Here is a 13,483-nt window from a genome sequence, read left to right as displayed (position 1 = left end):
TTAGTTCCCACCCATTGCTTCTTGTCCTGCCCAGGGATGAAGCTCCCACAATCTCCGAAGGCAACTTCTGTTCCATGGGTTGATTGTTCTCACTGTTAGGAAATTTCTTCTTATTTCTAGGTTGAATCTCTCTCCTTGGTCAGTTTCCATCCATTCTTCCTTGTCTGCCCATCAGGTGCTTTGGAAAAAAGCTTGGCACACACACACACCCCTCCTCTCTGTGGCAGCCCTTCAAATATTGGTAGGCTGCTCTCCTGTCTCCCCTGGTCCTTTTTTTACGTCCTCACTTTTTACGTCCTCACCAGCTCCATGCTTTCCACCCCCCAACTCACTGTCAGCAGCTGCCACCAACCTGCCATCTCACTCCCCTCCGAGGCCCCCACCCCAAGGGGATTCATTAATATATATATGTGGCTTAAGTGCCAAATCCTGCTAAAACCCGAGACGTTGGCGGGATAAGCGGGCTGGCTTTGCAAAGCCAGCCCGCGCGTGTGAGAACGCAATTAAGGACCTGCCAATCTTGGATGCACAAGCTGGCTTCTTAATTCGTCCTGGGCAGTGGGCGCTCCTGGTGGATTCACCCCAAGATGAGCTAAGATCAGGAGGCTCCCCAACAGAACGCGCCATGGAAGGAGTGAAGGCTGAAAACCCAAGGAGGCCCGGAGCCTCCTTCACCATCGACCGCCTTCTCTTCAATCAAGGTAAGCCGTCTTCTCAAGATCCAGACCTGGGGGATTTCCAGAAGGACGTCCAAAGGAAGACCGCGAACTCAACCGCAGCGCCATCCGAAGCTCCGAGCTCCGTAGATCTTTCCGACAAACCCAACCAATCGTACATTGCTCTGATTTCCACCGCCATCCTCTCGTCCCCCAGAAAGAAGCTTCTGCTTTCCGACATCTACCAGTGGATTATGGACCACTACCCGTACTTCAAAAACAAGGTGAGTCCCACAAAGATAGAATAGAATTACAGAGTGGGAAGGGACCTTGGAGGTCTTCTAGTCCAACCCCTTGCCTAGGCAGGAAACCCTGCACCACTTCAGACAATCTCTTCTTAAAAACCTCCAGTGTTGGAGCATTCACAACTTCTAGAGGCAAATTGTTCTACTGATGAATTGTTCTAACTGTCAGGAAATTTCTCCTTAGTTCCAGGTTGCTTCTCTCCTTGATTAGTTTCCACCCATTGCTTCTTGTCCTGCCCTCAGGTGCTGTGGAGAATAGCTTGACTCCCTCTTCTTTGTGGCAACCCCTGAGATATTGGAAGCCTGCTGTCATGTCTCCCCTGCTCCTTCTTTTCATTAAACTAGACATACCCAATTCCTGCAACCGTTCTTCATATGTTTCAGCCTCCAGTCCCCTAATCCTCTTTGTTGCTCTTACAATACAATAGCAGAGTTGGAAGGGACCTTGGAGGTCTTCTAGTCCAACCCCCTGCCTAGGCAGGAAAACCTGTACCACTTCAGGCAAATGGCTATCCAACATCTTCTTAAAGACTTCCAGTGTTGGGGCATTCACAACTTCTGGAGGCAACTTCTGTTCCACTGATTGATTGTTCTCACTGTCAGGAAGTTTCTCCTCAGTTCTAAGTTGCTTCTCTCCTTGATTAGTTTCCACCCATTGCTTCTTGTCCTGCCCTCAGGTCTCTTGGAGAATAGCTTGGCTCCTTCTTCTTTGTGGCAACCCCTGAGATATTGGGACACTGCTATCATGTCTCCCCTAGTCCTTCTTTTCATTAAATCAAAGATGTTGAGATATTGGTCCACGTTCTGCTTCTTAGACTTGGAGAATAACTGTATTGTCACTTTGAATGTACGCTAATCGGCATGTACGAAAATGAAAATTCATCACCTACAGCTCTCCAAGGGTCACCAGCTCCAATGTACACGACGTAAACTTGTCAAAAATATAAATAAATAAATTAGGCATAGACCCAGCCACATGACACAGAGAAGCAACACAATTTAGTTTGGATGTATGCATGTAAAGGTTCCCCTCGCACATATATGCTAGTCGTTTCCAGCTCTAGGGGGCAGTGCTCATCTTTGTTTCAAAGCCGAAGAGGCTTTCCCTGGGGAGGGCAAAAAATAGGCCTCCCAGATGGGAAAGCCTTCGGGAGGGTGAAAATGGGCTCCCCTGGGCTCCGGAGGCCAGGAACGAGACCATTTGTGGACTTCCGGAACTTCTGGGAGGCCCATTTTTCACCCTCCCAGAGCCTCTGCCCGGGCCCTGCACTTACCTGGTATCCAAAATGGATCACATGGAGACTCCTAGGAGGGTTGGGGGTGGCCAGCCAGTCCTTGTAACTAATGGTTCGGCAAACCAGATGTAAAATTTGCATCCGGATCGCCCGAACCGATCCGAACCGGCTGAGTCCCACCTGTGGCTATGCAGCCCAGACTCTTGTTCCAGTTCTTCCAGTACCTGAAATTGGCAGTACGGGTGACTGACGACCACAACGGAGCCCAACCTTTCCGTTGTTAAGTGAGACATTTGTGAAGTGAGCGTTGCTCCGTTTTTCTTGCCATGGTTGTTGAGGGAATCGCTGCAGCACTTAAGACAGTAACTGTCTTTTGTGTGTCTGTGTGTCTGTGTGTGAGTTGTTTGTTTAACAAAAATAAAATTTAAATTTAAAAATAAAAATTTCTTGTAAAAAGAAAAAAGACAGTAACTCGGTTGTTAAGGGAGTCCTGGCTTCTCCGTTGACTTGGTGGATCAGACAGTCGTAAAAGGGGATCCTATAACCCCAGGACCCTGCAACAGTCGTAAATACGAATCAGCCGACAAGCGCCTGAATTTTGATCATGTGACCCTGGAGGTGCCAATACAGTTGTGTGAAAACGGTCATAAGTCTTTAGCGCCGTTGTAACTTTGAGCGGTCACTAATGAAACAGTTGTAAGTCAAGGACTAGCTGTATTCCAGTCTGTTCTTGGTTTATTGATTGTGACTTGGGGATGTTTTTATTGTCCTGTGTTGCTTATTGGACATTTCATGCTTATTGTTCAGCGGCCAAAGACTCTACTAGACTCTTAAGATCATTGAATTCTGCAGCTGAAAGGGAATACTAAGATCCAGATGTCTCTACTGATAAAGGAGAATATTTGTAGCTTAGGATTGACCTGCGGGTGCCTGGGTGCCCTCTGAGCTTGCTGGTTTTCTTACAGACGTTTCACGACCCAACTAGGTAACATCATCAAGGTTAGAAGGAACTGGGTTTTATGAGGAGGAGTGGGAGGAGGAGGAGGAGGAGGAAGAGGAGGAGGAGGAGGAGGAGGAGGAGGAAATCAGGAAGAGGAGGAGGAGGAAGGACTGTGGGGTACTTGGCGCTCTCTGAGCTTGGCGGTTTTCTTACAGACGTTTCACGACCCAACTAGGTAACATCATCAAGGTTAGAAGGAACTGGGTTTTATGAGGAGGAGTGGGAGGAGGAGGAGGAGGAGGAGGAGGAGGAGGAGGGAATCAGGAAGAGGAGGAGGAGGAAGGACTGTGGGGTACTTGGCGCTCTCTGAGCTTGGCGGTTTTCTTACAGACGTTTCACGACCCAACTAGGTAACATCATCAAGGTTAGAAGGAACTGGGTTTTATGAGGAGGAGTGGGAGGAGGAGGAGGAGGAGGAGGAGGAGGAGGAGGAGGGGGAGGAGGAGGAGGAGGAGGAGGAGGAGGAGGAGGAGGAGGAGGAGGGGGAGAAACTACTGTGGGGTCCTTGGTGCTCTCTGAGCTTGGTGGTTTTCTTGCAGATGTTTCATGACCAAACTGGGTAACACCTTCAGTGCTAGAGGGAGGATTGGGGTTTGTGGAGAGGAAAAGGAGGAGGCTGTTTTCTTGCAGACATTTCATCACCCAACTAGGTAATGTAATCCGTGCTAGAAGGAAATGGAGTTTGTAGAGAGGAGGAGGAGGAGGAGGAGGATCTTGGTGTTCTCTGAGCTTGCTTGTTTTCTTGCAGGCGTCTCATGACCCGACTAAGTAACATCATCAGTGCTAAAAGGAAGTGGAGGTTGTGGAGAGGGGGAGGAGGGCGTGAGGTCCTTGTGCTCTCTGAGCTTGCTGGTTTTCTTGCAGGCGTCTCGTGACCCAACTAAGTAACGTCATCAGTGCCAGAAGGGAGTGCAGCTCTGTTATTCTCTTCTACTGTTTCACGCCTGACGGTCAGTGTGCTTTGCTTTCCCACGCAGGAGAAAAGTTGGCGCAACAGCGTGAGGCACAACCTCTCCCTGAACGAGTGTTTCGTCAAGGCAGGTCACAGCAACAACGGGAAAGGGCATTTCTGGGCCATCCATCCGGACAACCTGGAGGATTTCTCCAAGGGCATCTACCACCGCCGGGCAGCTCGGAGAGGGATCCGGAGGTGAGACGTGAGGTTGGCTGCTGTCACCTTCTGAGTGGCCCCCGTGGGAAGAGGGAGAAAGGGCAGGAGGGTGGTGCAAGCCCCAATTTTGACCCCCTTTTTTTTGGCCCACGTCCCCCGCCGCCGTCCCTGGGGCTTTGATCCATCAAAATGTAGGTAGTACAAAGAGTCTTAACAGATGTGCAGGTATTTTATTTTATTTTGAAATTATTATAATGTTATTTAATTTAACTATTTCTTGATTTAATTATTTTTTTTATTTTTTTATTTCAGTTCTTTTTATTATGTTATTGTTCTCTTTATTATATTATTTTTATTTTATTATTTTATTAATTTTATTATTATATTATTATATTATTATATTATTATATTATTATATTATTTTATTATTATTTTTTTATTATTTTATTATTTTATTATTTTATTATTTTATTATTTTATTATTTTATTATTTTATTATTTTATTATTTTATTATTTTATTATTTTATTATTTTATTATTTTATTATTATTTTATTATATCATTATTTCATTATTTCATTATATCATTATATCATTATTTCATTATTATTTCATTATTCTTTTATCATTTATCATCATCTATCATCTATCATCTATCATCTATCATCTATCATCTATCATCTATCATCTATCATCTATCATCTATCATCTATCATCTATCATCTATCATCTATCATCTATCATTTATTTATTATTTTATTTTATTATATTCATTTTATTATTTTATATTCATTTTATTATTTTATATTCATTTTATTATTTTGTTTTTATTTTATTATTTTAAATTATTATTTTATTACTTTATTTATTATTAAAATATTTTATTTTAATTTTATGTTATTCTAATGTTATTTTATTTTATTATTAAATTATTTTATTTTAATTTTATGTTATTCCAATGTTATTTTATTTTATTATTAAATTATGTTAATGTTATGTCATCATTTTATTGATTTGATTTGATTATTTTTTTATTTTAATTCTTTATCGTTTTATTTTTAAATTATTTTATTTTTATATTTTATTTAAATGTTATTTAACGTAATTTTTTTTGTTTTTTCTTTTATATTATTATTTTAATTCACTTTATTATTGTTATTTTATTATTTTATTGCAGTGTCCCAGGGTCATATGCTCCCCTTTTGCAACCTTCTGACAAGCAAAGTCGGGGGGGGGGGGAGCCAGGCTCACTTAACGACCATGGGGCTAAACTACTGCAGCGATTCATTTGACACCCGGTGGCAAGGAAGATCATGAAATGGGGCAAAACTCACTTAAGAACTGCCTCGCTTAGCCACAAAAACGTTGGGTTCAAATGTGGTTGTAAGCCGAGGACTATTTCTACCTAACCTTCAGATTTTTCCCTAATCTTTATAACACGGATCCTTGTCTGATTTCAAAAGCGATTATAGGCAGCCCTCGACGTACAACAGTTCATTTAGTGACGGTGCAAAGTTACAACGCCCCCCCCCCCAAAGCAACTTAGGACTGTTTTTTCACACCATCGCAGCATCTCTGCGATCAGGTGATCAAAACTCAGATGCTTGGCAACTGGCATGTACTTATGACAGTTGCAGGGTCCTGTCCTGACCCAGGCTTCCTTAACAAGCAAGAAGCAGAGTCTTGATCCCGGCAAAACCCCTTTTATTTACACGACTGTGAATTCCTTCCATTCACAGTCAGGAAGGCTTAACAAACAGTCTTTCCGAGGAATATTTATCAACACGAACCTTATCTCGCTTGGGAAGCTGTCGAACTACCATACTTTTCGGAGTATAAGACGCACCTTTTTCCCTCAAAAGAGAGGCGGAAAATCTGGGTGCGTTTTATACATCGAATACAGCATTTTTTTGTCTCCCGAAACCCCACCCCCTTCACCAAACTGGCCGTGCATAACCTTTAGGAGGCTTATAGAGTGCTCTTGGGGGCTGGGGAGGGCAGAAATGAGCGAAAAATGGCCTGTTTTTTGCTCATTTCTGCCCTCCCCTGCCCCCAGGAGCACTCTATAAGCCTCCTAAAGGCTATGCATGCCCCTTTTTTGACAAAAAACGGGCCTGTTTTCGAGAATTTCACCATTTCTTCTCTGACTTCTTCGAAGTCAAGCAGCCGCTCCCTTTTCATGTGTATCGACCCGCATTAAAGAGGGAGGGTCTTCAACGCTAACCTTCCCATCTTGACTTTTCTTGACTTCCCTCCATGGATACCTTTAGCGTTTGGACAGGAACGGACAACCTCTTGTCCGTCCGGATCATGCAGCTGAGCTGTGGCTCCCAGCATCCCTTGCCAGATGTTGGTTCCGGATGTTGGCCCCCGCCGATGACAGCCCCTGGCAACCAGCATCGTGTCGTGCATCCTTCCTCAGGCCTAGAAATAACATTTCCCTCCCATCTGCCTCTGATCTTTGGACGGCAACACACACTGACACATTTGCAAGATGTTGCATCAGCGCGGTCAATGAACAAGAAGATCTGAAGCGTGTGTGTGTGTGTGTGTGTGTGTGTGTGTGTGTGTGTGTACCAGAGGCTGCATGCAGGTTTAGAAATACTGTAAACAACAGTAACAAAGTTGGAAGGGACCTTGGAGGTCATCTAGTCCAACCTAGGAGACCTGTTCTAGGGATTCGAACTGCCGACCATTTCTGATCAACAAGCTCAGTGACTTAACCACCTAGTCAGGTTAAACATGATTATAGACATGGTTGTTTGTGTGTGTGTGCAAATCTTTCTCTCCCAGGGATCTCTTCCAGCTGGAGACCTGGTGAGGAGGGGAAATCTTCTTTCTGTCACATGGGGGGTTCAGGTTTGATGGAGTTTAAGGTCTTGTGTCTTACATGAAGTCTGGAATATTGACCGATGACCCTCAAGCCTTGTTTCCATGCTTATTTTTCCAAATTCTCCCCATAATTTGAGCATGTCTCGTTCACTTAACTATGAGCCGGCAGTGTGTTGCAGCCACAGACAATGAAGCCAATGCAATCCTAAATTGCATTAACAGAGGGGTAGAATCAAGATCGCACTTTATAAGGCCTTGGTAAGGCCACACGTGGGATATTGCATCTGGTTTTGGCTGCCACGATGTTAAAAAAAGATGTGGAGACTCTAGAAAGAGTGCAGAGAAGAGCAACAAAGAAGATTAGGGGACTGGAGACTAAAACATGCAAAGAACGATTGCTGGAATCTTTTAGCCGTGTTAACAGTGGGCTGAGAAGATTCCTCTACATAGACATTAACAGATTAACAGAAGGGACCTTGTAGGTCATCTAGTCAAACCCCCCGCCCAAGCAGGATAGCCTACGTCATTTCTGACAGATGCCAGTCCAGTCTCTTCTTGAAAGCCTCCAATGATGAAACTCCCACAACTTCCGAAGGCAACTTCTCTTCCATGGGTTGATTGTTCTCACTGTCAGAAAATGTCTCCTTATTTTTAGGTTGGATCTCTCCTTGTTCAGTTTCCATCCATTCTTCCCTCGGGTGCCTTGGAAAATAACTGGAGCACCCCCTCTCTGTGACAGCCCCTCAGATATTGGAAGGCTGTTGTCATGTCTCCCTTGGTCCTTCTCTTCACTAGACTAGCCGTGCCCTGCTCCCAGTTTAACATGAATGGAAAACATGTGGACATCCATGTGTAGACTTGATCTTTGGTAAGACCATACTTGGAATATTGCATCCAGGTTTGATTGCCACAATATATATATAAAAAAAGATGTGGAGACTCTACAAAGAGTGCAGAGAAGAGCAACGGAGATGAATAGGGGACTGGCTGGAGTTTAAAACACATGATTGTTGCAGAAATTGGTCTGTGTAATCTAGAGAAAAGAAGGACTAGGGAGGACATGATAGCAGTCTTCCAATATTTGAGGGGCTGCCCCAAAGAAGAGGGGGGGTCAAGCTATTGTCCAAAGCACCTGAAGGCAGGACAAGAAGCAACAGATGGAAACTAATCAAGGAGAAATTCAATGTAGAAATAAGGAGGACTTTTCTGACAGTGAGAACAATCAACCCATGGAACAGAAGTTTTTCTTCAGAAGTTGTGGGAGCTTCATCCCAGGAGGCTTTCAAGAAGAGACTGGACTAGCATTTTTCAGAAATGGTGTATCTCCTGCTTGAGTAGGCGGTTGGACTAGGTGACCTCCAAGGCCCCTTCCAACTCTGTTATTCTGTTATTCTGTTATTCTCCACTTCTGTATCCCCCATTGGGTGCAAGCAGGCTTTCAAAATTGCCTGCCAAATTTGCAGGCAAAGAAGTTGGTGGAGTATTCTCCGCCGTTCTTCATGATGTTGGAAAAAGAGTGGCAGAACTTGGGGATGGAGTTAAAAGAGGGATTAGCCTGGAATCCCTACGTAGTCACAAGTGATCCAAGTCCAATTTCCCTGAATTCTGTTGTCCTTTATCTAAATCGTATCAGGTACTACCCATGAGTTGAGAAAATTCCTGTGCATAGGTTGTTCACCAATAAATCAGTTTGATTGGACCTTCACCTGGTCTTTCTTATCTGACAAGATGGGAACAACAGGAAGGAGATGGGAATGAGAGAGGAAGGAATGGAAGGAGACAGAAGTGAAAAGGAAGGAAAAAATGGAAGGAGACAGAAGTGAAAAGGAAGGAAGGAAGGAATGGATGGAGACAGAAGTGAAAAGGAAGGGAGGGAAGGAGGGAGACAGAAGTGAAAAGGAAGGAATGGAAGGAGACAGAAGTGAAAAGGAAGGAAGGAAGGAAGGAAGGAAGGAAGGAAGGAAGGAAGGAAGGAATGGATGGGGACAGAAGTGAAAAGGAAGGAATGGATGAAGACAGAAGTGAAAAGAAAGGAAGGAAGGAATGGATGGATGGAGACAGAAGTGAAAAGGAAGGAATGGAAGGAGACAGAAGTGAAAAGGAAGGAATGGATGAAGACAGAAGTGAAAAGAAAGGAAGGAAGGAATGGATGGAGACAGAAGTGAAAAGGAAGGGAGGGAAGGAGGGAGACAGAAATGGGAAGGAAGGAAGGAAGGAAGGAAGGAAGGAAAGAGATGGGGAATGAGATATTTAGGAGAAAGAGTGGCAGAAGCTGTGGGCGGAGTTAAGAGGGATCAGCTTAGAATCCTTACATAATCACAAGCAAACTAAATCCAACTGAATTCCGCTGACCTTTATCTAAATCTTAGCAGGTACTAACTGTGAGTTGAGAAGATTCACTGTAGCCAAGGTGGTGCAGTGGTTAAATGCAGCACTGCAGGCTACTGCTAGATCAGCAGTTCAGCGGTTCAAATCTCACCGGCTCAGGGTTGACTCAGCCTTCCATCCTTCCGAGGTGGGTAAAATGAGGACCCGGATTGTTGGGGGCAATATGCTGACTCTCTGTAAACCGCTTAGAGAGGGCTGAAAGCCCTATGAAGCGGTATATAAGTCTACTGCTATTGCTATTGTAGGCATAGGATTTTTTGCAATAAATCAGTTAAATGGGTTTTTCATGGGTGGACCTGATCTTTCACACACCCGACAAAGGGAAGGCGAACCTCTCCAGCCACTTCCGTCCATCCTTTTAATCCACCATATCTTGGAGGACCTGGGCTCAAGGTTAGGATTCAGTGGGTTCGGACCAGTTCAGGTGAACGGGATGCTAATTTTACACCTGGTTCGCCGAAATGGTAGTTGCAAGGACTGGCTGGCCCTGCCCACCACACTCCGCCCCTCCCAGGAGTCTCCACGCGGCCCGTTTTGGATGCCAAGTAAGGGCAGGGCCTGTGCAGAGGCTCTGGGAGGGTGAAAAATAGGCCTCCTGGAACTTTCAGAAGTCCAGAAATGGGCTCGTTTCCAGCTTCCGGAGCAGAGGTGGGTTCCTATCAATACAGATCGGTTCAGCCGAACAGGTAGTAACTTGGTGGCCTGGGTCGCTGCCAGTTCCAGCAGCGACCCATGTCTGCCATGCCCCCAAACTGGTTCTCCCACCGGGCCGCCATCTTGTTTTTCAGTTCTGTGCATGCCCAGGACAATTTTCAGTGGAATTTTTTCCCCACTTTTTAAGGTTTTTGCGCATGCGCAGACCTTTTCACTGCAAATGTGCACACACGCGTAGCAAAATATGTGAGGCACTGAAGCGGCAGCTACCCACCTCTTGCTCTGGAGCTCAGGGTAAGCCGTTTTCGCCCTTCCGGAGGCTCAAAGAATGCCTCCGGAGCCTGGGGTGGGCAAAAACACCCCCACCCCCCGGGCGTATACTTTTCTTTTTTCTTTCAAAAAAGAAGGAGGAGGGTGTATGTTAAAATTAAATACGTATACTGAAAAGGAATTATAAATACCATCAACCAGTGGTGGGTTTCAAAAATTGTTCGAACCTACTCTGTGGGTGTGGCCTCCTTTGTGGGAGTGGCTTGCCGCCCATGTGACCGGATGGGAGTGGCTTGCCGCCCATGTGACCGGATATGAAGATGCCGCCGACACTTGTCAGAACCACCTTAAATTACCTCACACACAGCACTGGCATGCATAAGAATATGACGTAAACTTGTTTTTTAAAAGGCATCTTTGGTTTGCGTTAAAACAACTTCAACACACGCAATGTTCTGATTGCACCACAAACGCAGTAGTCATCCTTACCTTTCACAGAGGCACTGAGTTTTATAAATAGGAGCGTGATAGTGTAGAATAATCATATCCAAGGACCAGTGGTAGGTTTCAAAAAAAGTTTGGAAGCTCTTCTGTAGGTGTGGCCTGCTTTCCGGGTCCACTGGTGGAACCTCTTCTAACCGGTTCGGTAGATTTGACGAACCGGTTCTACCGAATAGGTGCGAACTGGTAGGAACCCACCTCTGACATCAACCTAAGAAGGAGCTTGCTCAGAAGCTGAAATACACCAAGTAAATGAGATGAAGAGTGGGAAGTAGAGGAGAGAGGTAAGGGAAGAAGAAAGTGGGGGAAGAGCAGGAGAGAAAGGAGGAGTGGAAAAGGGAGAGAGGAGAAGGGGAGAGGAAGGGGAAGTAGAGAAGGATGACGAAGGGAAGAAAGGAGGTAGAGAGGGGGAGGAGAGAGGGAGAAGAAAGTGATGGATAAGGTACAAATATGGTGTATGGAGAGCAGAAGAGCCAATAATTGCTTTTGGGAGCTGATGGTAAGACGAATCAATGTAAACATTTAACAACATAATATAATGTTAGTTATGTGTTCTCACCACCACCCCTCATCCCACACCAAAACACTCCAAGCCAAAGATACTTTACGGAATTTATTAAAAGACAGACAGGTCCTTGGCAGCAATCCAGCACAGATAAGCCCTGGCAGCAATCCAGCCTGCCAAGCTCACAATACTGTTCATCCAACATTAGTTAATGCGTTGACTTCTGCAAAAGGGGCGTGTGCACAAGCAGTCCTTTTATAGTCTGGAGAGGAGCTTAATTACCACCAGCTGAGTGCAATTACCTCCTGTAACTGCGTAATTGTTCCTTACGCCGAGTAGCTCTCCGGTGCCGGGCATCCAGGAACAACTCCCTTGGCTCCTCCCCACTGCTGACATCCGGATCACACTCCCTTGTCTCCTCCCCACTGGTCCAAGGCTCAGGCGCCTCCTGGTGGCCAACCATCCTCTCTGCGCCCTGCTCGGAGTCGGAACCCTGTACAGGGTCCTCCACATCCTCCAAAGCCGACTCATAGGGCCCCTCGCTGTCGGAGTCTGGTGGCAGCTCCAACGGCTCCTGGTGGGACACAACAGTTATGTAACATTATACATGTGGTTATTTGTTATGAAAAAATAAAATAAAAACTTTTCAAACACACACACCCCTCCTGCCTTGGTACAGGAAGCAGAACAAGCCACGCCCACCCAGCAGAGAATCAGTTGCTAAAATTTTTCAATCCTGCCCTCTGCCTGAGCTCCAAAAACATAAGACCCTTTTAATGCTTCTTTTTCCCTTGGTTTGAATTCAGATGGATCTGTGAAATGGGACTTTTTCAGACACACGTGTTTTTTATTCAATCCTGACCTTTGTCAACCTGAAAATGCCTCTGGTTTTTGAACTCTCGTAGATTAAAACTCCCCGTCGGCTTGTTTCCTTGCTTGTCTTTTCCCAGGATGCCCGTGAATTGGAGTTCCCACCATCCGTACAGGCATGGACTGGCTTGCAACCTTCTGGGCCGGTGGTGTCTTACCTGCTCTTCGTTCCCCAACTCGGCGCATCTCAACTGGCCTCTTTTTCCGTGGCCGCCTGCGGTCTCTCGGCTTCACCCTTCCCTCGCTGGTGGAAGTGGAGAGAAAGCCCGAGCCGAAAAGAAGTACAGCGGCTGGGGCGATTCCTGTCCACAAATCACAGCTTCTCCTTGTACCATCCAAGGGCATCAAGCATCGAGCCTCGGACTTCTCCCTCACTAGAAGCCCTCAACTTTAGTCCCGTGTTTTCCAGAAAATAAGACCTATCCTGAAAATAACCCCTGGCTTGATTTTTTTTTACACATGCGGGCAATATAAATCTGTTCTGACCCCCTCCTCCGTCCAGTAACAAAAACCGAGACAAGCTTAACTAGAATGTACTTTAATTAGCAAGACCAGAATCTCGGTGGCTGAAAGCCAAGCAAAACAAACAGAGTTGCAAGAAAAAGTATGTGAACCCCTTGGGATTACATGGAGTTTTGCATGAACTGGTCATAAAATGTGCTCTGAACTTCATCTAAGTCACAACAATAGACAAACACAGTCTGCTGAAAATAATACTACACAAACATTAGATGTTGCCATGGTTTAATTGCACATAACATGTAAACATTCACCGTGCAGGGAGGAAAACGTATGTGAGCCCCTAGCCTAATGACGTCTCCAAGAGCTAATTGGAGCCAGGAATGAGCCAACCTTGACTCCAATCAGGGTGATGATATAGGATGTGTTGCTGACAGCTGTTCTGCCCTTTAAAAACACACACCTGTTGTGGGTTTACTGGTTTCGAGAAGCACTGTCTGATGTGAACCATGCCTCGCAGAAAAGAGCTCTCAGAAGACCCAGAAGCTGGAAAGGGTTACAAAAGTATCTCCAAAAGCCTTGATGTTCATGTGTCCACGGTAAGACAGACTGTCTACAAATGGAGAAAGTTTAGCACTCTTGCTACTCTCCCTAGGCGTGGTCGTCCTGTAAAAATGACTGCAAGAGCACGGTGCAGA

At 45.4% G+C, this 13,483-nt stretch overlaps 1 protein-coding gene across 1 annotated transcript; it reads left to right on the top strand.

Annotated features, from left to right (window-relative positions):
• The first annotated feature begins 564 nt into the window (after positions 1-564).
• Positions 565-12,706, top strand: LOC148049886 (uncharacterized). Its single transcript, XM_087703395.1, has 3 exons — positions 565-940; positions 4,174-4,346; positions 12,407-12,706. The coding sequence occupies exons 1-3, from the start codon at positions 626-628 to the stop codon at positions 12,702-12,704; spliced, it is 786 nt and encodes a 261-aa protein (XP_087559521.1). The 5' UTR covers positions 565-625; the 3' UTR covers positions 12,705-12,706.
• Positions 12,707-13,483: the final 777 nt, after the last annotated feature.

Source organism: Thamnophis sirtalis, unplaced genomic scaffold, assembly GCF_051295495.1.
Source record: "Thamnophis sirtalis isolate CommonGarterSnake01/CBP01778 unplaced genomic scaffold, rThaSir2_p1.2 scaffold_1, whole genome shotgun sequence".
NCBI classification, from domain to species: Eukaryota; Metazoa; Chordata; class Lepidosauria; order Squamata; family Natricidae; genus Thamnophis; species Thamnophis sirtalis.
Note: the sequence above shows the minus strand (reverse complement) of the source record. Positions and strands in the feature narration are given on the sequence as shown.